Source organism: Mercenaria mercenaria, chromosome 3 (genome assembly GCF_021730395.1).
Source record: "Mercenaria mercenaria strain notata chromosome 3, MADL_Memer_1, whole genome shotgun sequence".
Classification (NCBI taxonomy): domain Eukaryota; kingdom Metazoa; phylum Mollusca; class Bivalvia; order Venerida; family Veneridae; genus Mercenaria; species Mercenaria mercenaria.
This window is the reverse complement of record NC_069363.1, coordinates 20838049-20861320: the sequence shown is the minus strand read 5'-3', so window position 1 is coordinate 20861320 and position 23272 is coordinate 20838049. Positions and strand designations below refer to the sequence as shown.

Below are 23272 nucleotides of genomic sequence, written 5' to 3'. Positions count from 1 at the left end.
AGTGATCCTTACGTCCTAGTGAAATTCCTTCAAACAGCTTATACATGTGTTCTTTTAGGGCATAATATGAGCCGCGCCATGAGAAAACCAACATAGTGATTTGCGACCAGCATGGATCCTGACGAGCCTGCGCATCTGCCCAGTCGAGTCAGGATCCATGCTGTTTGCTTATGGTTTCTCTAATTGCAATAGGCTTTGAAAGCGAACAGCATGGATCCTGACCAGACTGGGCGGACGTGGCACAATTGTAGAATGAGGCTCCATTATTTTTTGCAAGGTTGATACTTATAAGATACAAATGAATAAAGTTATGGTACTGATGACCAATATTGGAAATGTTCTCTCTGCATAGTAAATCAATTAAATATTTGTTTTTCTAACTTTGGGTACAAACAGATCCTTATTATTTTCGTGTTTCGTGTATGCTTGTTAATTCTTCTTGACTGCTTTTAGAAGACAGCTGTGTCAGTTTGGCAAGCAACTTCAGATATGGTCAGGATCCATGCTGTTCGCTGATGGTTTCTCTAATTGCAATAGACTTTGAAAGGAAACAGCATGGATCCTGACCAGACTGCGTGTATATGCAGGCTGGTCTGGATCCATGCTGGTCGGAAATGCACTATGCTGGTTTTCTCATGGCGTGGCTCATTTAAGGATTTGAAACTTTGAAAGATAAAACAGACATGAATCATGTTTCATATCAAGGACTGATGCACAAACACAAATAAGTCCCTCAAGAACAGTAGAACTACATACCATGTAATAATTTATAGTTGAGTTCTCCAGCTGTCTGTGAGCCCAAATCAATAATTCTATCTATCAAATTCTTCTCTGCTATAGAGCACACCTGCAAAATACAATTAATTTTATAATTCTAAAATCTTTAATATTGGCCTCATTTCAGTCACTTGTCATATACAGAAGAGCAAATTTTATTCATTAAACACAAAGTTTCTAAAGTCCTTTACAAATAATTGTTTACCACATGCAAGTTGTTTTTTATTACATATCCCTCACTTGTATCTCCAAATAATATCATTATTTAACAAGTGCAGAAATATTTCCTGTGATCATGAAAACCACATTTTTCTTTACATCCTGATGACAGGGACATAACAGGACCTTTGATATATGGAATGTAGAAAAGAACGTGTCTTTTTAAAAGATTAGCTTGAAAGTCAGTAAATGAATATCAGTTAGTTTAGAGTGATAATTTCATAATGGATCAGCGAGTTAATTACATCCATATTTACAGAGAAAATGTCAAACATAAATTACATTGTACCATATTTGCTATTAGGCAGAACACACTAAATCCAGCTGTATTTTATCTAAATAAAATCCATTTACTTAACAACGTTATTTCAAAGTTTTCTAGAACATCAGACTTTCAAAGATTTATTTTCCCATACAGAACTATGTCACCATTATATCACTGCTAAAGAATGAGAAACTGGAGTTAACTTTTATATAACAGTCAGGGGTGTAACTGTTCTAAGTTATGTTACTTATTTCAGTTACTTTTTCAAGCATTTTATAACCTGTGTTAGTTATAAAATATAGTTAACTCAGGTAAGTTATTCAAAACAAGAGGGTCATGATGACCCTGAATCGCTCACCTGAGTACTATGAGCCACATGTTTAAAATGGCAAACTGCTAAAATATTAGAAAGTAGGTCAGTAGATCACATTCATGGTCACTGAAAGTCAGTTTTAAGATCGGTGTGCAAAGCTGTACATGTCATCCAAATTTCAAGGATGTATTTTAAAAAACATGAAAGTTGGTCAGCAGGTCAAGGTCACAGTCAAGTGACCCCTAATTGCTTGCGATCATCAGGTAATTATAATTAAATAGTCAAGGAAATATGATCTGATAATTTTTGAAGTTTTAATATTCCTATATACTTCATATAACAAGTGACCCCAGGGTGGGGCCTCTTTTCACCCCAGGGCCATAATTTGAACACTCTTGTTAGAGATCCACTAGGCAATGCTACATACCAAACATCAAAGACCTAGGCCTTGAACATTCAGACAAGAAGATTTTATTTTTTTCCTATATAAGTTTATGTTAATTTTGGGATCCCAAGGGCAGGGCCTCTTTTCACCCCAGGGGCATAATTTGAACAATTTTGGTCGAAGACTACAAGGCATTGCAACATTCCAAATATCAAAAGCCTAGGCCTTGCAGTTTCAGGCAAGAAAATTTTAAAAGTTTTTTCCTATATAAGTCTATGTAAAACTAAAGACCCCCCCCACCCCCCCGGGGCAGGGCCTCTTTTCACCCCAGGGTTATAATTTGAATAATTTTGGCAGAGGACCACAAAGCAATGCCACAAACCAAATATCAAAGGCTTAGGTCATGTGGTTTCAGAAAAGAAGATTTTTAAAGGTTTTTCCTATATAAGTCTATGTAAAACTTGTGACCCCCATGGTGGGGCCTCTTTTCACCCCAGGGTCACGATTTGAACAATCTTCATAGATGACTATTAGATGATGTCACATGCCAAATATCAAGGCTCTAATCCTTGTGGTTTTGGACAAGAAGATTTTTAAAGTTTTTCCTTTCAGTTGCCATGGCAACCAGAGTTCTGCATGGAATTCAATTTTTTTAACAATTTTGAAAGGGGGCCACCCAAGGATCATTCCTGTGAAGTTTGGTGTAATTCTGTCCAGTGGGTTTTCAAGAAGTATTTTTTTTAGAAAATGTTGACGGACGCACGACAGACGAAGGACACTGAGCGGTCACAAAAGCTCACCATAAGCTTTTGGCTCAGGTGAGCTAAAAAGTCTTTTTGCTGTTCTCACAAAGTGACCTTTAAAGTGAAATTAGTAGCAAACTGTAGTAAATCAAATTCTCTTTTAGTCTGAGCATGACCTGATAAGCATAATGGGATATTAAGAGTTTTATAGCTTTAAAACGTTTGCGTAAAACTTTATCAGCCTTGCGTAAATTTTTTTACTGCATAGCTGGAAAGATAAAAGGTCAAGGATTCAGGAAATAATTGCATTAGTCTCATTCATAATGAGGAATTGGCACAGGAGGGCTTTGTAATATTTTATGATAACTGAAACAAGTTATGAAAGTTTAAGCAATAACTCAGATGGGTTATAAACTGCAATAACTTGAAACAGTTACACCCCTGACTGTATAAGGAAGCGACACTTCATCAAATACAACCCTCTGAATTTACTCCTTTTCGCTTCTTTCAAAGTCTTTTTCAAGACATAAATTCTTAAGCCACCATTTTTATCTAGCATGTGATAGGAGCATGCAGATTTCGATAGGTTGCTACAAATACAAACTGAAATGCAGGCGTGTAAATCAAAACATGATGCCACTGAGAAAGCTATTTACATTTTGACAACTTTTAGACCTGCATAAGCTTACATTTGATTTGCATCCATTCTGCATTTGGTTGGCTTGTGTTTTCTTTTCTCCCTACTTACTTAAATTCCAATCAGTTTTAGAATGTCTTTTTGGGCAATTTATTTCCAAGTTTATGTAGTCAATAAATGTGTTAACTTTCAGTTGAATGGCTCAAGCAGTTTTAAAGTTATATTAAACTATATAGCTGAACTGTCCCCTGTGTACCAAAACTAGAATTATCGCATGAGTGATGAATTACCTGTATCTGCATACTTTGGTATCATCTATGATATATCCTATATTTGCCATACACCAGGAATCATTTTTACATACCCTGACATCATCTGTGATATATTCTATTTTGACCACCTGTAAGTAATCTAGATCTACATACCCTGATATCATCTTCTGTGATATATCCTATATTAGCCACCCACCAGGGATCTATGGTGACCGCTTCAACTGGCTTTGTTGGCAGCAAATCTCTTGGTGGTTTCCTTCGGAAGAATTTCTGGAAGAGTTATTGATACTAACTGTTGCATAATAATCATGACCGAATTCCTTTTCTTACAGCAAAATAACCATATAATTATACATATAATTTTCTCCCTTAATATATATGGTATTTCATAGTGATGGGCGACAATCGAATAATCGTCGTCGTTCATGAGCGCGATCGCCGACTTCACTTTTCTCTGACCGATTAATTATTTGGCACCCTAAACGGATAATTTAGTTGTTTCTGACCTCTTTCTTTCTGGTATTTATGGTTCTTTGGGGCAATTACGTCAAGGGAAAGTACTCTACCTAAAAATGACATCCTCCAAAGTCTTGAAAGAAATTGAGGTCATCTGTGATCACCCAAATTTTGGACGATATATGGCTTTTACAACATTAAGCCGGGAAACCCATCAACCTAAACTCTTGACATTAGTGCATAGCATGCCGTAAGACTTACGCAAGCATATTAGCAAAGGAATTTTCATTTTTTGATTTTGTAGGATTGAAATCATTCCAGTCGTAAACTAAGAATTAATAAATCATTAATACGTTTTTTGCTCCGAACAATTTTAATTTGATAACACAATATCACTGGATAAGTCCCTTGTGAAATTAAGACAAGTACCTGATTTGAAGTTTACTGTCTTCACAGATATTTTACTTTTATGCTGTTAACTTGCTCATGTTTATGAAGGGATACAATAGAAATAGGATATTTGACGTCTGTGTGGTTCATTTCCTAAGTAATGACATAAAACATACACTGTGAGATGACCTTATAGATATGCAACTAGAGTAACCGATTATCCGATTATATCCGATTAATCGAATCGGTTGGCTTGTCCGATTATGCCGATTAATCGATTGGCAAATCTAATCGATTTGCCCATCACTAGTATTTCACATACTTATCGCATTTTAATAAGTATAAACATATCAAAGTCCTCACTAGTAACTGCTATCTTCATTACTGGTAACTGACAACTTCCTAACATGTAAAGACAATCTTTCACAGGTTAGTGCTAACTTCCGCATAGGTAACTGTTAACCTGCTAATGTCCTGATAGGTAACTGCCAACTTCAGTATAAGTAACTGCAAAAACTTCCTCACAGGTAACTGTTAACTTCCTCACAGGTAACTGCTAATTTCCTAAAAGGTAACTGTTAACTTCCTCACAGGTAACTGTTAACATCCTCACAGGTAACTGCTAACATCCTCACGGGTAACTGCTAACTTCCTCACAGGTAACTGCTAACTTCCTTACAGTAACTGCTAACTTCCTAACAGGTAACTGTTAATGTCCTCACAGGTAACTGCTAATGTCCTCATAGGTAACTGCTAACATCCTCACAGGTAACTGTTAACTACCTAAAAGGTCCTCACAGGTAACTGTTAACTTCCTAACAGGTAACTGCTAACTTCCTAACAGGTACCTGCTAACATCCTCACAGGTAACTGCTAACTTCCTTACAGGTAACTGTTAATGTCCTCACAGGTAACTGCTAATGTCCTCATAGGTAACTGCTAACATCCTCACAGGTAACTGCTAACTTCCTCACAGGTAACTGCTAACTTCCTTACAGGTAACTGTTAATGTCCTCACAGGTAACTGCTAATGTCCTCACAGGTCACTGCTAACTTCCTCACAGGTAACTGCTAACTTTCTTACAGGTAACTGTAATGTCCTCACAGGTAACTGCTAATGTCCTCACAGGTAACTGCTAACATCCTCACAGGTAACTGCTAATTTCCTCACAGGTAACTGCTAACTTCCTCTCAGGTAACTGCTAACTTCCTTACAGTTAACTGTTAATGTCCTCACAGGTAACTGCTAATGTCCTCATAGGTAACTACTAACATCCTCACAGGTAACTGCTAACTTCCTCATAGGTAACTGCTGACTTCCTCAAAGGTAACTGAAAACTCTCTAACAAATGACAATTTCCTCACAGATGACTGACAACGTCCTCACAGGTAACTGACAACATTCACATGAGTAACAATGATAATGGATGAACTACATTACACTGTAACTGAGAATTAGTGTCATCAATGAACTGATACTTGAAATCTACTTTTTAACAGAAGACCATAAAACAAGAACAAGAAGGCCTTGAAAGCTCTAGATCACTATCCAGAGTTTTACAGCTCATAACACTTTTTGTATGGCAGAGGGACATCTAAATAAGGTTTAATATATACGTATATGGAAAAAAAAACATGCTCCTTAGTGACCAAGTTTTTTGTGAATCTCAATAATTAGTTTGTTTGTTTGTTTGTTTTGGGTTAAAGCCGTTTTTCAACAGTATTTCAGTAATGTAACGGCGGGCAGTTAACCTAACCAGTATTCCTGGATTCTGTACCAACACAAACCTGTTCTCCGCAAGTAACTGCCACCTTCCCCACATGAATCAGAGGTGGAGGACTAATGATTTCAGACACAATGTCGTTTATCAAATAGTCACGGAGAACATACGCCCAGCCCGAGGATCGAACTCACAACCCCGCGATCCGTAGACCGATACTCTACCTACTGAGCTAAGAGGGCGGGTTATTAAGATGGAGTCACCAAAAATCATTTCCATAAAAATATTTCTAAATTATACATATATATTGGTTAAAGACTATTTTATCACTAGCAGTCATGTCTTAGATAAAGAAGAACAATTTGGTCAACTTTTGTACGTCAGCCAAGAAACATTTGAGTGGAAGTTATTCGAAATCAAACCAGTAGATTCTGTCAACTCGATTTTCATGTTTTTAAATGAATCTAAATAATTTGAACAGCATTTGAAAAGTGTCAACCAAGGCATATTTGTATGAAATTACTACAATTAGGACATGTAGCTGAAGAGGAGGTGCAGTTTAAATTTAGCTTTGTGCAGCCAAGTGGAACCATTTGAATAGTCAGAAGAAGACCATCCAAATATTATCCACAAAGAGTTTCATCAACTTAGGAACAATATGGTTTCTGAGGAGATGCTGTTTGAGGAAAATGATTGACAGATGCTGGACAACAAACCGAAATATGTTAAGTGATCTAAATACCTCACCCTGACCACTTCTATTATAATGCTCCAGTGGCAATGACATCTTTTGAAGCGAAATAATAATCCTACCTTTGATGATCTACACTGATTCATCAGATCAATGTACTGGTTCCTTCCAATTCCTAATAGTCTAAGACCTGAAAAATAGTAAATACTAGAATGTCCTGTTTATCCTGCAGTCATAAATATACTAAGCACAACACCTCAATGATACATATAATCATGATTTAGACCAGATTTACAGACCCTAGAGTCCTCTCAAAGATTTTCTATTGTTGTTACGGAAATATAAAAATCACTATTTTTTGCTTAGGGTTTAACGCCATTTTTCAACAATATTTCAGTTATGCAACGTAAGGCAGTTAACCTGACCAGTGTTTCTGGATTCTGCACTAGTACAAACCTGACATGAATTAGAGGTGGAGACGAATGCCTTTTATCAAATTGTCATGGAGAACATACGCCTCGCTGAAGGATCAAACTCACAACCCAGCAATACCTAGATCTACGCTCTCCATACTGAGCTAAGCGGGTGGCTATATCTACTTTGAGTTTACAGTTACAAATTGCAAATGACATAATAAAGGAGACCAGGACTTTCGTTTTATTGAGGTAATGCAGCAGTATACACATAACTTGGTATAACTGGTAAAGTTTCCGTCATATTTTGTTTTTCTACTCCAAAATATTTATATAACAGCAGTTTTTAAATTTCAAAATATACTGGAAAAAAAGATTATTGAATAAAACAGCTATAAGTCAGGATGGGCCTTAAATTGTCTACCAGTCATTTTCTGGTATAGCTATATCATAACTGTTTATAAGAATGATTTTCATCACGCTCATGTCACAGGTCACTTCATTTTTGGTGTATCTTTAAGGTGCTTGTAACACAAGAAGCCAGTTATTTTAATTTTGAATCAAATCCATTTAGTAATAACAGAGATAGAGTGAAACTGCACCAAAACATTAACCTGAAATTCTAAGTAGAAACGAGAATAATTCATGAAATATTGGTGCAAGAGTTATGGCCCTTGTGTCATATGATGTGAGTGATGATATGGAACAATATATTAGGTTTGAATCGAATCCTCTCTGTAATAATAGAACAGAAATGTAGCAAATTTAACCTTAAATTCTAAGTAGAAGGGAGGCATAATTTATGAAAAATTGCTGCTAGAGTTATGGACCTTGTGTCATATGATGTGGGTGATGAGGTGGAACAACAATTTGAAGTTTGAATCAAATCCATTTAGTTCTGGTAATAACTGAGATACAATGAAAGTGCATCAAAACTTTAACCTGAAAATCTAAGTAAAAGGGAGATAATTCATGAAAAAATTGACGTGAGAGTTACGGCCCTTATGCCATATGATGTGGGTGATGATGAGAAATAACTATTAAGTTTGAAACAAATCCATCAAGTAATTACTCAGATAAAGAGAAAGTGCATCAAAACTTCAACCAAGGTACGGACGCAGTCGACTAGGACAGCTATTTATACTTCCTATAGCCAAGCATAAAATGACATCACAGCATGTACTTACAATCAGCAGCAGTGAAGTTTGGTAAAGAGTCGTAGCTTCGTTCCTGTGACATAATGTCTGACATCATGTTGATGTAATATATAAATGGTGTCACTCTCAGTCCTTTCACAACAACATCAGATAGATGATAGGGATATAACATTAAATGGTCCTGACTGTACTGTAAAAGGTCCTCGTAGTAACGCCGCTCATCTTTTCGAACAGTTTTTACTGTAAATAGACCAAAATATAACAAATGTACAAATATGTTTATTCAAAAACAGTTAACCTGTAAGTATTCGTCAGTTAATACAAACATTTTTAATACAATACAGGCTAAATATAACAAACCAGTAACAAAATAACTATATTCAAGATCTTTCAAAACTCAAGATTGTTATGCATAAACATATAATATGGCCAATATGTTTAAAATTTCAATGTGAGAGAAAATATATGAAATGATGGCAGTCACACCACTTAAAGCAATCAAATATTCAAAACAATCTTTGTCCATAAACATGTATTCCATATGTCAAATGGCAGCATGTCAATACATGCAATCAGCTGTTGAGATGGAATTGAAGCTATGATTAATAAAAGAAGGGCTGATGGTAGACAGTTCTGCTCTGCTTAATGAATTCCTGTTGCCAAAAAGTAAAATTTATCAAAACAAATGAGAAGGGGGCTATAACACATTTTTTCTGACAATGACATTTTCCTGAACTATCACCATGGCTTCAAAAACATTGAAAGATAATTTGGTTCCGCAGTGACAAAGGCAGACTTGATGCCGTCCAAATGTCTCACAACCTTCAGCAGCAATAATGAAAAACTTACCCAGATTTGTTTTATATCGTAGCTGATTGTTTACACTAAATTGCACTACCGCTTTTTCATACTCCTTCTGGGAATTGCCTAAAACCTGAAAAGTTACAAAATCATTTCACTAAAATAATAGCAGTTTGACATGCTTTACATACTGTGCAATAATATATGAGCCGCACCATGAGAAAACCAACATAGTGCGTTTGCGACCAGCATGGATCCAGACCAGCCTGCGCATCCACACAGTCTGGTCAGGATCCATGCTGTTCGCTTTAAAAGCCTATTGCAATTAGAGAAAACGTTAAGCGAACAGCATGGATCCAGACCAGAATGTGCGGATGCGCAGGCTGGTCTGGATCCATGCTGGTTGCGAACGCACTGTGTTGGTTTTCTCATGGCTTGACTCATTTAGAATTTCACTTCTGAATAAATTATCATAAGTAAACAAAGTTTTGAAACCTGACTACATCAGAGGCATTAAAATATGTTTAAAGGAAGAAACAATTCTAAGTTAAAAAGGGGCATAAATCTATCAAAATTCAAATCAGAGTTATGGGGATTGTTTCTCCTGGTGTAGACTGTGATAGTAAATAACTATTTCAAGTTTCAAGTCAAAAGATTTAATAGTAACAGAGATATTTCACTTTATCAAAAACTTTAACCAATGGCGACGCCGATGCCAGGATGGGTGCAAAAGCTCTACATTTTCTTCGAAAAGTCAAGCTAAAAAGTAGTACTTTAAAAATTTCGTAAGGATATAACGCTCCTAAGACAAGAGCTGTCCGTCAGAAAACGAGCTCGACTTTTCTCAGTGGTTGACTCTGAATTAGAGCTTTGACAGTAAAAACTTTATAAAACTTTAACCAAACAATTCTAAGTTAAAAAGGAGCATAACTCTGTCAAAATTCAATCAGAGTTATGTGGATTCTTTCTCCTGGTGTAGACTTTGATGGTAAATAACTATCTTAAGCTTCAAGTCTAAAGCTTTGATAGTAACAGAGATATTTAACTTTTATCAAAAACTTTAACCAAAAATTCTAAGTCAAAAAGGGGCATAACTCCATAAAAATTCAAATGGAGTTATGCAATTATTTCTCCTGGTGTAGACTTTGATATTTAATATCTATTTTAAGTTTCAAATCAATAGCTTTGATAGTGACAGAGATATTGGCTTTATCAAAAACTTTAACCAACAGCAATGCCAACACTGATGCTGATGCTGGGGTGAGTGCAATAGCTCTACTTCAACATATGTGTAATAAAGTACCTCTCATGAACAGACTTGATCAAACCGAGTCTATTATCATTCCTGGTTGTGTTCTATGCTTCCAAAGGATCTTTATTAACATAATATCAGGGGTTTCATTAATTTCTGAAGTAAATGGTTGAAGAGTCACGAGTTGGGTCTAGGTGCACTCCAATTAAGAACTTTCTTTGACATGTAGCCAAGGCTTCAGATGACTACAGCAAATTTACAGACACTGGATTTTGGAAATGCACACATTGCTCTTCTCCCCTTTCACATATATTGCATCCATGCTCTTAAGAATCTGCAATCACTGACCAGAGTTTTACACTATAAATTAAACTGTTGACTATACAAATGAGGATAAACATCAAAATGAAGCTAAAAAATTACTCTTAAAAAGCCCTAGATTTTTAGCAGTTCAGTAAATTAAACAGGTTTTTTTGAGAATTTCGATGAACTGAGTAAAATTCTGATCAGTAATTTTTAAAAATGGATTGACATTTGAATTTAAACAAACATTGTACATGTAAATGGATGTTTGTCATTCTCCCATACCAGACGTCTACCATAGCAGAATTGGTCCCATTCTTCCTTCCAAAAAGAACGTAATTTGACAATAATGACATTAAAAAGAATTACAATAGTCATTGTCTATGATCCCAGGATTACGTAAATTCTTATTTCTATAAACGTTAAAACTGGAACATAAAATATGAATGTACATTCATTTAGGTCTTCAGTTCCAAACAATTTAACATTCATCCGAAAAGAGAAACAATTTCTTTAATTAGGCTATAGGCCTAATGAGATTCAATTAGGTTAAAAAAATCAGAGGCCAAGCTTTTAAATTTGAGGCATTTATTATTAGCAATTGGTTTAGAACTATGATAAAAATGTATGTAAAATGTTTCAATATGAATAACAGAAATTTTCTCTTCATCTTGGTGCAGATCTTGGTACTCTCTTTTGTTTAGAAAATTTATCAAGTGTTCACATGTCGAGATTTAATTTAAAAAGGTGGGCCGGTGGTCCAGTGGTAACACGCTTGACTGTCAATCCAGAGGTCCGGGGTTCAAATCCCGGTCCAGGCACTGGAAATTTCTGAGATGCTCTTGAGTGTCTCCCACCTAACTAGAGGCCTGTACTGGTTCTTCCCAGGAAAGACGGCTTTGCGTGTATCAGTGCTATACACCGGGCACGTTAAAGAATCAGACTGTCTATTTACAAAGAGCTAGGCTAAGTTAGCCGGACACATCTGCATCTACTTAACGTTCTCTCTGTCTGTTCTGGGGGGCTTTATCTCACTCTGTCCCTCTGGTCAGATCGCTCTGTGTCTGTACTAGTAGGGGATGAATTTCGCACCCTGTGTGGCTGCGTTTGCTATATGTAAAGTGCCTTTGAACATGTTTATCATGAAAAGGGCGCTATATAAATCTGGTATAATAATAATGACTTTCAGAAATTATGGATTATTATTAACCCTTGTCATGCTGGACACAGTTGGTCCTGCCTCTGCGACCAGTGTAGATCATTATCAGCCTGCACATCCATGCAGTCTGATCATGATCTGCACAGTTTGCCATTCAGTCAGTATCTTTTTGGTTAGCACCCCTTTAACAATTAATGGTACTGTTCAAATTGCAAGATGGTCAAATTTCTAATAGAAATTTAGCAAGGTAAGGGTTACTGGGGCTAATGATAAACCCGGATAGAAAATGAGGTTTTTTACCTTTAAAAAAGAAATAAAAAAGAAATAGAAATTAGAAATAAAAATTTCTGCTAATTAGTTATCAATGATTGGTATGAAAATAAAGCTTAACATTGCTGGAAAATTGACATAATTCAAATTCATATCTAGTAAGCAATCTCATACGAAGTGAGGCCCTGAAAAGGGTATGTAAAATGGGGATTGTACGAACGTTGACTGATGATAAATTCGACCACTTTGTCATTACAAAATTTTCTCCGAAGTATTATGTTGAAACTTTCCCAAAAATGCTGCATCAGTCATTCCGGATCAAGTAATGAAAAGTGTCAGGCCTTCATGTGTTGACACTGAGCATGTGCAGAAACATCCTCTTCCCCTGGATAAATATTTTTTAAACAGATAAATGTAAGTCATTTATTTATACAGAATATTTTCCACGTTATTTTGTTTCTGTTTACACAAGTTGTTGTTTACACAAGTTGGTGTTGTAAGTGGTTGCTATTTGACAGTGTGTTCAATTATATAAATAACCAATTGTAATAGCGAGTGTAGCTCGCGAGCAATTGTGCGAAGCGCAACTGCGAGCACTTAGCTCGCCTTACGGCATTGTGTAGGCAAATATAACAAGTGTGCCAAATGAGGCAAAGTGATGTAGCTGAAAACCCTTCTTCGATGCCAGAGGTCCTCTATTTTTTTCTACTTCCGTCAAAGTATCTAATTGTATTGAACATAAACTTCCTGAAACGGAACCATAATTAGAGATATTTGCAGCCATTGCAATAACACCACTTCTTTATGTTACAAATTAAGTAGAGTTGCCTGTATAAAAGTTATCTGGCTATTTTTTTATTTGGACTTGAAAATACCACGTGTATGGCATGACCAGCAGTGACCAGGCTTGCAGGAAGATACAGGAAGTCTGGTGAAAATATAAGGCAGTCTGTCCCACCTGTTTGACATTAGCAGGCAGTTTCGACCATACATGGTTTTGCCTGATGTGGTTTTCTACGTCTGCATTCATTCTGATTTAAATCTGAGTCAAATTAAAAGCTGTCAAGGAAATTATTCTAAAATCTCGTCAAAGTTGCGGTCCTCCCCTGTGTTTTTCTGCCATGTTGGATATTTCAGACCGAGGCTGTCAAACTTCGTATAGTAAAACTGTCTGCTATTGGCTTATGATCAATCACTTTGAAAAATTTAACCAATGAACAATCTGTTGACTTTACGCTGATGGTAGCAAGTTGTTGACAAATGGCTGCCGTGTTAAATTTTCAAAGAAACAAATAAAACAGTGAATTGTCCATTAAAAGCGGGTATTCACGTCTTGTTTAGACATTTCATAGGCTTATTTTGCAGTATAGTATTTAAATTGTAACATTAGTGCTTTGAATTAATTTTAATATACTTAGAAATATCATTATAAATCTGATTTCGCGACGTATTTTAATTATTGGTACTGAGACAAAATATAATTTCAGTTTAATATTTATCATGACGTCAGGAATTCTAACCGACATACAATAAGACAACAGTTACTACATTTTCAAGTACTTGTCATTTTACACATGAGTGATTGATGTATCAGCACCATGTCCACATGCCACAACAGTGATTCTGCTAATCCAGTCCAATACTTATGTAGTAAAATACCACAGACTCTACCGGGAATCGAACCCCAGACCTCGTGATCAGAAGGCGGACACTCGAACCACGTCGCTAAAGGGTTAACCCAACAGCACAGCTGTTGGAAGTGGCCATTTATACCTACAACCACTACACTTATATCCATTTAGCAAGCAGTATCTGGTTCTCAGTTGATGAGTTACACACTGACATTGTACTTCGATGTTGATGTTTGAGGGAACATTGAGTTTGAGCCCACCTCCAGGCATGTGCTGATGGCGATGCCTAATCCTGTGTCTGTTAATTGCCACCTGTTTTGCCATTTCATCTCCCAGGACAAGCTCTTTGTTCTTTTATTATGGTTATTGGGATATTTGACTTGCCCATTGACTCATCTTCATTTGCAGCTTCCTTTGCAAGATGGTCATGCAGCTATTTCTTTCCCACAGATGTTTGCATGACCAGGCGTCCAGGATATGCTGGTTTTGATACCTTTCGAGTCTTGGTCTCTCTCTAGTTGCTTAGTTTCTATCACTGTTGTAGTGTACGTGTCTGTTTTCCAACCTAACTTTAGGATTCATATTGCAGAATGGCTGTCTGAGAATCGCCGACACTTGGGTTTGATAGCTTGGGTAGTCCAACTAATTTGACACGATCCTAGGAAATATTGAGTTATTGTTCTTATTGGCAATTAGTATCAGATTCTATACTTGCGTCAAACACTTGAAAGAGCAAAATAGTTGAGAAAGTTTCTGATGAATTTGGGTTTAAATTCTGATTTGTTGTAAATATGAGATATATTCAAATATACAAAATAAATAAAACTTACATTTAACAAAAGGGGATTCAGTTCTTCATTGATTTATATAAAGATTATCTAATTATAATTTCCAAAACTACAAACTTTCTGGTGATTTAACACAATTAACGTTAACCGTGTCTACATGGCTAAATACGTGAGCGAGAAAACCAATAACTTTACATGATGATTTAGTGATTTATCCTCCATTATTTTGGTCCTTCAAAGTTTTGATTTGATTGGCTGTCATATAAAACAATCTTACTGTCAATTTATTCTGACAAATACAGTGAAACACCGCTCGCTCGAGCATCGTTGACTCGAGCACCCGGGCTCGCTCGAGCAATTGATGTGGTCCCGGCCGATTTTCTTCTGTTTTCCATGTGAAATTACCATGGCTGGGTCGAGCATCGATAACTCGATCGCTCGAGCATGACACCTGGTCCCTGTGTATTAATTTATTCTTCATTTCTTCTGGCAAACTCGAGCAGAGGTGTCAAAATTTTCGCACCTTCGGCGGTCAGAATGTATCGGTTAATTAAACATTTTCACACACCGTGAGAATTGCGTGGTCTACTCCCCAACTATCTTAAATGTTTGTTTGTTGGTATATTTCATCTTATAATGAGATTAATTGTTGATAAAATGTTGAAGAAAAGTTTAATTGATCAAATTTCGATCAATTACTGATTACCTAAAACATCTTTTCTGCGGGATCGAGAACATAGTTATGAGATCTTAATATTTTAATCAGCAGTTGTTTGCATGCAAATGAAGGAAATAAAAATTGAGACGATAATTCTGATATGCACTTGTTGATAAATAAAAATAAAATAAGTCTTGGTCGTTTCTTTACATGTGCCATTTATAAATTACATATTGAAACGTCTATCATAGATAACGTTTGTAATACGTTTTTTTTTTCGAAAATGTCACAAATATGTTATTATTATGCATCACCGTTTACTCTGCAAATGGTTCCGATGAAAATCGGTAAAGAAAAATTCAATTTTCTTCGTATGTAGGTCAATGTTTGGGTCGCTCGAAACCATGGATAACTCGAGCATTTTGCTCATCCCCTTGCGACCTCGAGCGAGCGGTGTTTTACTGTACTGTAAAATCATTTAATTTTGTGGGCATAAAATTTCGTGTTTTTTTTTCAAGACGGCAATTTCATGGGGATATGAATTCATGGATTTCAACTTTTGAACATAAAATGAATGGAAATTTTACTTGTTTGTTGGGATTAAATTTCATGGATTGACTCAACCACGAAAATTAGTCCCCCACGAATATTAATGTTTTCACAGTAGCCTGAGATCTTTTCCTTTATTTATAGGAATTGTCTAGCCAACTAGCACCAGACCAGAAAAAATGTCACTGTACTTGTTATACCCTACCCTTAAGTATACTATAAGAAAGTAAAACATACTAACCATTTCAGTCTCAAGCAGGCATTTCAGTAAATGGGTACCGTGCATATATTGAACAAAATTTGATAGTAATTTATCTTCCATCATTCACCAGTCACATTTTCACAATATTTCATATTGCAGAGACACTGTGTATTTTATGCATTCATTAACATTACGGAAAAAAACTTAGATGCACTTCCCTAATAGATACTGTTCAGACTGAGTAGATCATGTAAATCCTTAATATAATAAAATAGCAGAGGTCAAATCACTTCTTTTATTTAGAGTATATTAGCATAGTAGGTGCAGACATTTTAAGGTCACAGCAGATTCTCAGTCTGATACATTTTGAAATTTGGAGACAGGTCATAATTTATGGACTTAAGTAATAGTAACCATTCAGTTTTTACCTATTATAGGTTTCTGCAGTGCTCAAAGAACCAGTTTCAGGCTTGTTTTCTCATTTCATCCCCAAAACTTTTTCTTCAAAAGAAGTCCAAATCCTGAAATAGATTCTAAATTATATAGCATTTAGCACATAATTAATGACAATAAAGACACTTTTTGTAGGTCAAAGAAAATGACAAATATTTACTTTTATATAGATTAGAGTAAATCTAGAAGATAATGGAAAGTAAAAGAAATACTTTTGATTTCTTTCACATTAAAGGGTAATAATGCCTAAAATGTATAACATGTGGCTGCTACATTGTTTGTTATGAACACAAAATATTCTATTTTCTTATATAATCCTACTTTCAATAATTGTTTTCTCATATATTTTTCAAAAATTGAATATTTGATTAACATGATAGAAAGCAATAAATACATTTTAATTGAATAATATACTGGAAAACATCATCTCTTCTCCACATATGCACTCAGGCTTTTCTTTCACTTCTATAAAGTCACCCAGATATACCGGACTGTCCATTGGTGCATTAAAATTACTGCTATTTAGCGTTAGTTTAGTCTTGCACTAGGTGCCATTACTGTAATTTAGCATTAACATTTGAACACATTGAATATGAGTGTAGGGCTTTAAAAAACTGTTGGAGAAGTAATTAATCTAAAGTATATAGAAATAAGATTCTGCCTCATGTAAATGCACAGGAACTTATTTAAATTGATAACTTAACTTTCAGCTCAACCATTATTTCGTAACTATAAAGAATCTTTATTCTTTTTTTTTATAGGAGGTTATTTTCTTTACAATGGGAGAGCTTCAAGGGGAGATGATGGCAGGTGAAAATGCTGGTGTGTTACAGCATGTTTTTAAACAATATGACCGCCATGGCAAAGGAGAGCTCATGCCACATGAAGTACAAAGTTTACATGGGGACATCAGGATGGGAGGAATCAGCTATCCACAGGTACCTGAAACATTCCATGTCTATCTTGTCCCTCAGAAGTTTTATTTTAATAATTATTGTTTAGAATTTATTGTACAGAGTAAAGTTTTTGTGTAATATTCTGTTTAGTTTATACTAATTTTTATTTTAGCTTTATTGTAATGAAAGCTTCAAGCTTATTTGAATCACTCTTGAGTCCCCTTCCTGGAAAAGCAAGTACTGGTGTCATATGAGAGGGCATGGTCGTGACTCCACTGGGACTTGAACCCATGACCCCTGGATTGAGCAGCCAACGCCTTAACCACTTGACCTCCGCTCCCCTTCAGTTTTAAACTGAGCTTGACAGTTCATTAGAAAAGCTATTTTAACATTGTATATAAGATAGTATAATATGATATAATATAATATAATCTTACAAGGAAGAATTAAAAGTTTTGATTTTAAAATTTATAATACCTGCATTTCCAGAATATGTACATAAATGTTTTATGTACTGATTTTATGGTTACTTAAGCTGTTGTAGGAATTCACATCTATCGAGTAGAAGTTCTTACATGATTATTGATAAAACGTTTGAATGAAATTCAGTTACAATTTTATTGTGACAAGTATGTGTTTAACCCTTATCATGCTGGCACAATTGATTCTGCCTTTGCGACCAGTGTAGATCTTGATCAGCCGATAAAAATCAGCACTGTTCGCCATTCAGTCAGTATGCTTTTGCTAAATATCCCTTTTAACGGATAATGGTACTGTCCACATTGAAAGATAGACAAGTTCATTATAGACATTTAGCAGGTTAAGGGTTAACAGGTTTATATTTATTTGTTTATTTTGCAGGTTCTTGCCAGTATGAAATATACTTGCGCTACTCATGACACATGTACTCAGGATGAACTGTATGACCTTCTACAGGAGATGGACCGACGATATTTCCTGCTGCAAGATCTTCGCTGGGAATTCTCTCTGCTTGACAGGGATCAAAGAGATACAATCACTATTGAACAAGCGAGGTGTGCACATGCTTCCATTTTCTTACCCCAAGATATGCAGAAATTGTGGCTTTATTGAAATCATGGATATCTCTGTTACCATTTTATGGATTTTCAAACAATTGTGCATAAATGTTCACCATAAAAAACAATGGGATACATGTTTGACCCAGGTTTGACTGAGTTTAAGGTCTAGGTCACACTTTGAAGTCAAAGGTTAAATTGCTTTTTATATGCCTGTTTGAAAAACGGGACGTATTATGGGAACGCCCCTGGCGGGCGGGCAGGCGGGCGGGCGGCGTCCACAGACTTTGTCCGGAGCATATCTTCTACATACATGAAGGGATTTTGATGAAACTTGGCACAGTTGTTCACCATCATGAGACGGAGTGTCATGCGCAAGAACCAGGTCCCTAGGTCTAAGGTCAAGGTCACACTTAGAGGTCAAATTCAAGAATGACTTTGTCCGGAGCATATCTTCTTCATGCATGGAGGGATTTTGATGAAAGTTGGCACAATTGTTCATCATCATGAGACGGAGTGTCATGTGCAAGAACCAGGTCCCTAGGTCTAAGGTCAAGGTCACACTTAGAGGTCAAAGGATACAAGAAAGAAAACTTTGTCCGGAGCATATCTTCTTCATGCAGGGAGGGATTTTGATATAACTTGGCACAAATGTTCACCACCACGAGGCGTAGTGTCATGCGCAAGAACCAGGTCCCTAGGTCTAAGGTCAAGGTCACACTTAGAGGTCAAAGGATACAAGAATGAAAACCTTGTCCGGAGCATTTCTTCTTCATGCATAGAGGGATTTTGATATAACTTTGCACAAATGTTCACCACCACGAGACGGAGTGTCATGCGCAAGAACCAGGTCCCTAGGTCAAAGGTCAAGGTCACACTTAGAGGCCAAAGGTCAGATACAAGAATGACTTTGTCCGAAGCATTTCTTCTTCATGCATGGAGGGATTTTGATGTAACTTGGCACAATTATACACCATCATGAGAGGAAGTGTCATGCACAGTTCCTTTCTTTAGAATTACTTCCCTTTGTTGTTACTATAAATAGCTTATATTGTAACTTCTTCATTACTAGTCGTAGGGAAAAATCGAGACCACTTTTCTGTAGTACAACATGCATGCTACATTCAATTTTAAGGTGTATTTTGACCAATCTCTACCTGGTGAAGATTTTTGTGTGGACTTCCATTTTTTGGGGGGATTTTTTTTTTTTTTTTTAAGATTAACTTCCCTTAGTTGTTACTATAAATAACTTATATTGTAACTTTTTTACAATGGACCATAGGGAAAAACCAAGACCACTTTTCTGTGGTACAACATAGATGTTACTTTCAAATTTTAGGTGTATTTTAAGGTCTCTCTGCCTGGTAAGGAATTTGTTTTGTGGACTTAGGAAAACAAAAAGACTTACAATGATTACTAAACAACCACAAAATTAAAATTTATTTGCAATACAGCAGCTAGAGTAAAGAAATTTGCTGTGACGGGCGTATATTGTGACATTCTGGCACTCTTGTTTCATTTGCAGTCCATATCTTCAGAACAGGTGAATCTGAGGATTAAAGCTACTTGCAGGCAAAGTCTCACTTGGAAATCAAATGTCATTTTACCTTCTCTGTATCAAAGCAGCATGTGCGGTTATTAACCAACTTTAGTGATAAATTAGCAAAAACTAAAATCAACCTTACCTGTTACATTTTCGTGATTTAACTTGTTTAGTGCAGCATCCAGCATTTTTCAGTGCTGTATGATAACTACCAACCATTTTCTAGACAATGGGAATGGTTATATAGCTAGACCTGTTTGCATGAAGTTTTGCTCACTATTGGCTGATTGATGATTTATTTGTAGTTTTGGTTTAAGTGTGAAGTCATAAATGTTTGTTGGGGACTTTTATTGATTTCCTTGTCTGGCCAATCCACAAAGTTAAATCACAATAGTAAGTCAAATTCCCATACGTTTTATGTTCAAAAACTGAAATTCACAGAATAAATAAATTATAATTGAGCCGCACCATGAGAAAACCAACATAGTGAATTTCCAACCAGCATGGATCCGGACCAGCCTGTGAATCCATGCAGTCTGGTAAGTGTTAGAGAAACAGTTAGCAAATAGTACAGATCCTGACCAGACTGCGCAGATATGCAGGCTGGTCTGGATCCATGCTGGTCACAAATGCACTAAGTTGGTTTTCTCATGGTGCGACACAATTATTTGTATCCCCCTTGAAACAGCCATTATGGCCCAACCATAAAGTTTCATTACTATGGAATTAATTGATTTCACAGTACTTAGTCACTTCATGTAAAGTTTGACAATAATGTTAAATACCAATTTAGAGATTATCATCTTATATTAAAACTAATAGATGGATGGTTCAGGCAGTTCATGGGAAGAATTTTTCTAAGAGGAAATGGTCAGACTTTCTCCGCAACCGTGCAATCCCTGGTACTGGAGTAGCCTTCCAGGAGATTGAGGTGTTGCTGTGCAATGTGAAGAGCAGCTTAGATGTTCTGAAAGACAGAGAAGATGAGGAGAGAGAAAGACGAGGTAATAAAATAAAAGTATGAAGATGGCAAGATCGAATATTTGTTTTATTTTTGCTAGATTGTAAACATGAATATTATTAGGTTAAGAGACTTCATAATTTGTTTAGAAAAACCTTGTAAATATATCCTATTTTACAGTATTGTTATTTTCATTTTCAAATTTAAAAGATGTAGTCAGTTTGGGTTATCTAAAGAATAGGGATATTGAAAGAAGAAATCTTTGAAAATAAGGAGACACAGATACATAGGACTTAGATATCTGATAAAATAAGGCATTTATTAGGTAAATGTTATGGTTGAAATGACTGCAAGAAAGTTGAATGTTAACACAAAAGATGTCTTACTTACAAGAATATCAACACTCACAAAAATGAAATACAAAAGATGTCACTTAATTGTATATCACTTGTTATAATTTACAAATTCTGAAAAAAAAATTAATACACTATGCAAGGAAAACATAGAAAGGGTAGTACTTTAACAGTGTTTGATTTGTAAACAAGATAATAGTGGAGTTTTATTTGAGGTTGAGGAATAGATCCAGGGAGAAATGGTATGGATTTGACATATAGGTGTGTAAGTATGACAAGACATCAACAAGATACAGTATTGTCCTGTTGTATGATACTAAAGATATTTTACTATTTTCCTATAAATTTTCTTTTTAATCCCCCGCCGTGGCGGAGGGATTATAGGAATGGTCTGCGTCCATCCTTCCGTCCGTCCGTCCGTAACAAAATCGTGTCCGGTCCATATCTCCTAAACCCCTTGAAGGATTTTCTTGAAACTTGGATCAAATGATCACCTCATCAAGGCGATGTGCAGAACCCATGAGTCAGTCATGCCGGCTCAAGGTCAAGGTCACAACTTAGGGTCAAAGGTTTGAGCCTTCCATTTTGTGTCCGCTCTATATCTCCTAAACTTGAAGGATTTTCATCAAACTTGGGTCAAACGATCACCTTATCAAGGCGATGTGCAGAACTTATGAGTCAGCCATGTCGGCTCAAGGTCAAGGTCACAACTGAAGGTCAAAGGTTTGAGCCTTCCATTTCGTGTTCGCTCTGTATCTCCTAAACCCCTTGAAGGAATTTTATAAAACTTGGGTAAAATTATTACCTCATCAAAACGATGTGCAGAAATTACGAGTCAACCATGCCAGCTCAAGGTCAAGGTCACAACTAAGGGTTGAAGGTTTGAGCCTTCCATTTTGTGTCCACTCTGTATCTCCTAAACCCCTTGAAGGATTTTCATCAAACTTGGGTCAAATGATCACCTCATCAAGAACTCATGAGTCAGCCATGTCAACTGAAGGTCAAGGTCACAGCTGACGGTCAAAGGTTTCAGCTCTGTATCTCCTAAACCCCTTGAAGGATTTTCATGAAACTTGGGTCAAATGATCACCTCATCAAGACATTGTGCAGAATTCATGAGTCAGCCATGTCAGTTCAAGGTCAAGGTCACAGCTAAAATCAAAAGTTTACCCTTTCACTATTCATAGCAGTGGTGGGGGATTTAGCTGTCTTTCAGACTGCCTTGTTAGAAAATAAATTTAATTGAAAAAATGGATTAAATGTCAGAAAATAGTGTTTATGGCATATTATGATTATAACATATTTATATAGCGACTTAAATGTTTTTTACATTTAAACTTTGTAGCTCCTCTGAGCACAAAGTGCTCATAGTGAGCAATTAGTGTCATTGAATGTCCAACTTCAGTCTGTCTGTTGTCTATAATTTCTTTAAAAATATATCCTGCTGAACCACAAAACCACTTTCAACCAAACTTGACAAACATGGTCATTGGGTGGTCCCCTTTCAAATTCCTTGAATTCTAGGTTTCCATACAAAATTCTCGTTGCCAAAGCAACCAAAGAGAAAACATAAAATACTCTCCTCAGAACTTGTTGGCCTGATTTCAAAATAATTTCATGGCAATGTTTCCTGGGTGACCTTCTACCATATGTCTTCAATCTTTGTTGATTTGTTAGAAACATAGCCAGTTGGGATGAGGATTGTTTTCTCTTTATAGCTGTATAGAAAACTTTTAAAGTCTGTTCCTCAGAAACTGCTGGCCTGATTTTAAAATAATTTCACTGCAATGTTTTTTTTGGTTGCCCCACTACCTACCTTCTTCAAGCAATTTTGATTTGTTAAAAAAGACATGGCTTTCAGGGGTGGGGCTAGTTTTTAGCTGGACTTTTTGAAGAAAAAGTAGAGCTATTGCACTCGTCCTGGTGTTGGCATCGCCGTTGGTTAAAGTTTTTGATAAAGTCAAATATCTCTATTAT

The 23272-nt window shown here is 36.1% G+C and overlaps 2 protein-coding genes across 5 annotated transcripts in view; one reads left to right on the top strand and one right to left on the bottom strand.

Moving 5' to 3' along the window:
- Window positions 1–13361, bottom strand: part of LOC123525304 (protein FAM91A1-like) — a 40190-nt gene extending 26829 nt beyond the window's left edge. The window contains exons 1-6 of the mRNA XM_045304242.2: window positions 13183–13361; window positions 9289–9373; window positions 8470–8679; window positions 6992–7059; window positions 3765–3881; window positions 757–847 (exon numbers count right to left, since the gene is read on the bottom strand). Of these exons, the coding sequence (XP_045160177.2) occupies window positions 757–847; window positions 3765–3881; window positions 6992–7059; window positions 8470–8679; window positions 9289–9373; window positions 13183–13254 (643 nt within the window). The 5' untranslated portion in view covers window positions 13255–13361. The remainder of the gene's footprint in view (window positions 1–756; window positions 848–3764; window positions 3882–6991; window positions 7060–8469; window positions 8680–9288; window positions 9374–13182) is intronic.
- The window catches only part of LOC123525305 (trichohyalin-like), a 67024-nt gene that overhangs the window by 3131 nt on the left and 40621 nt on the right, over window positions 1–23272 (top strand). For 2 of the 4 annotated variants that reach the window (XM_053537970.1, XM_053537971.1), the window contains exons 2-4: window positions 17267–17443; window positions 18263–18435; window positions 20804–20985. In XM_053537970.1, coding sequence (XP_053393945.1) covers window positions 17285–17443; window positions 18263–18435; window positions 20804–20985 — 514 coding nt within the window. In that variant the 5' untranslated portion in view covers window positions 17267–17284. Of the gene's footprint in view, window positions 1–7511; window positions 7535–13428; window positions 13547–17266; window positions 17444–18262; window positions 18436–20803; window positions 20986–23272 lie in introns of those variants that run through there. The other 2 variants (XM_053537969.1, XM_053537968.1) reach the window with 2 other exon arrangements.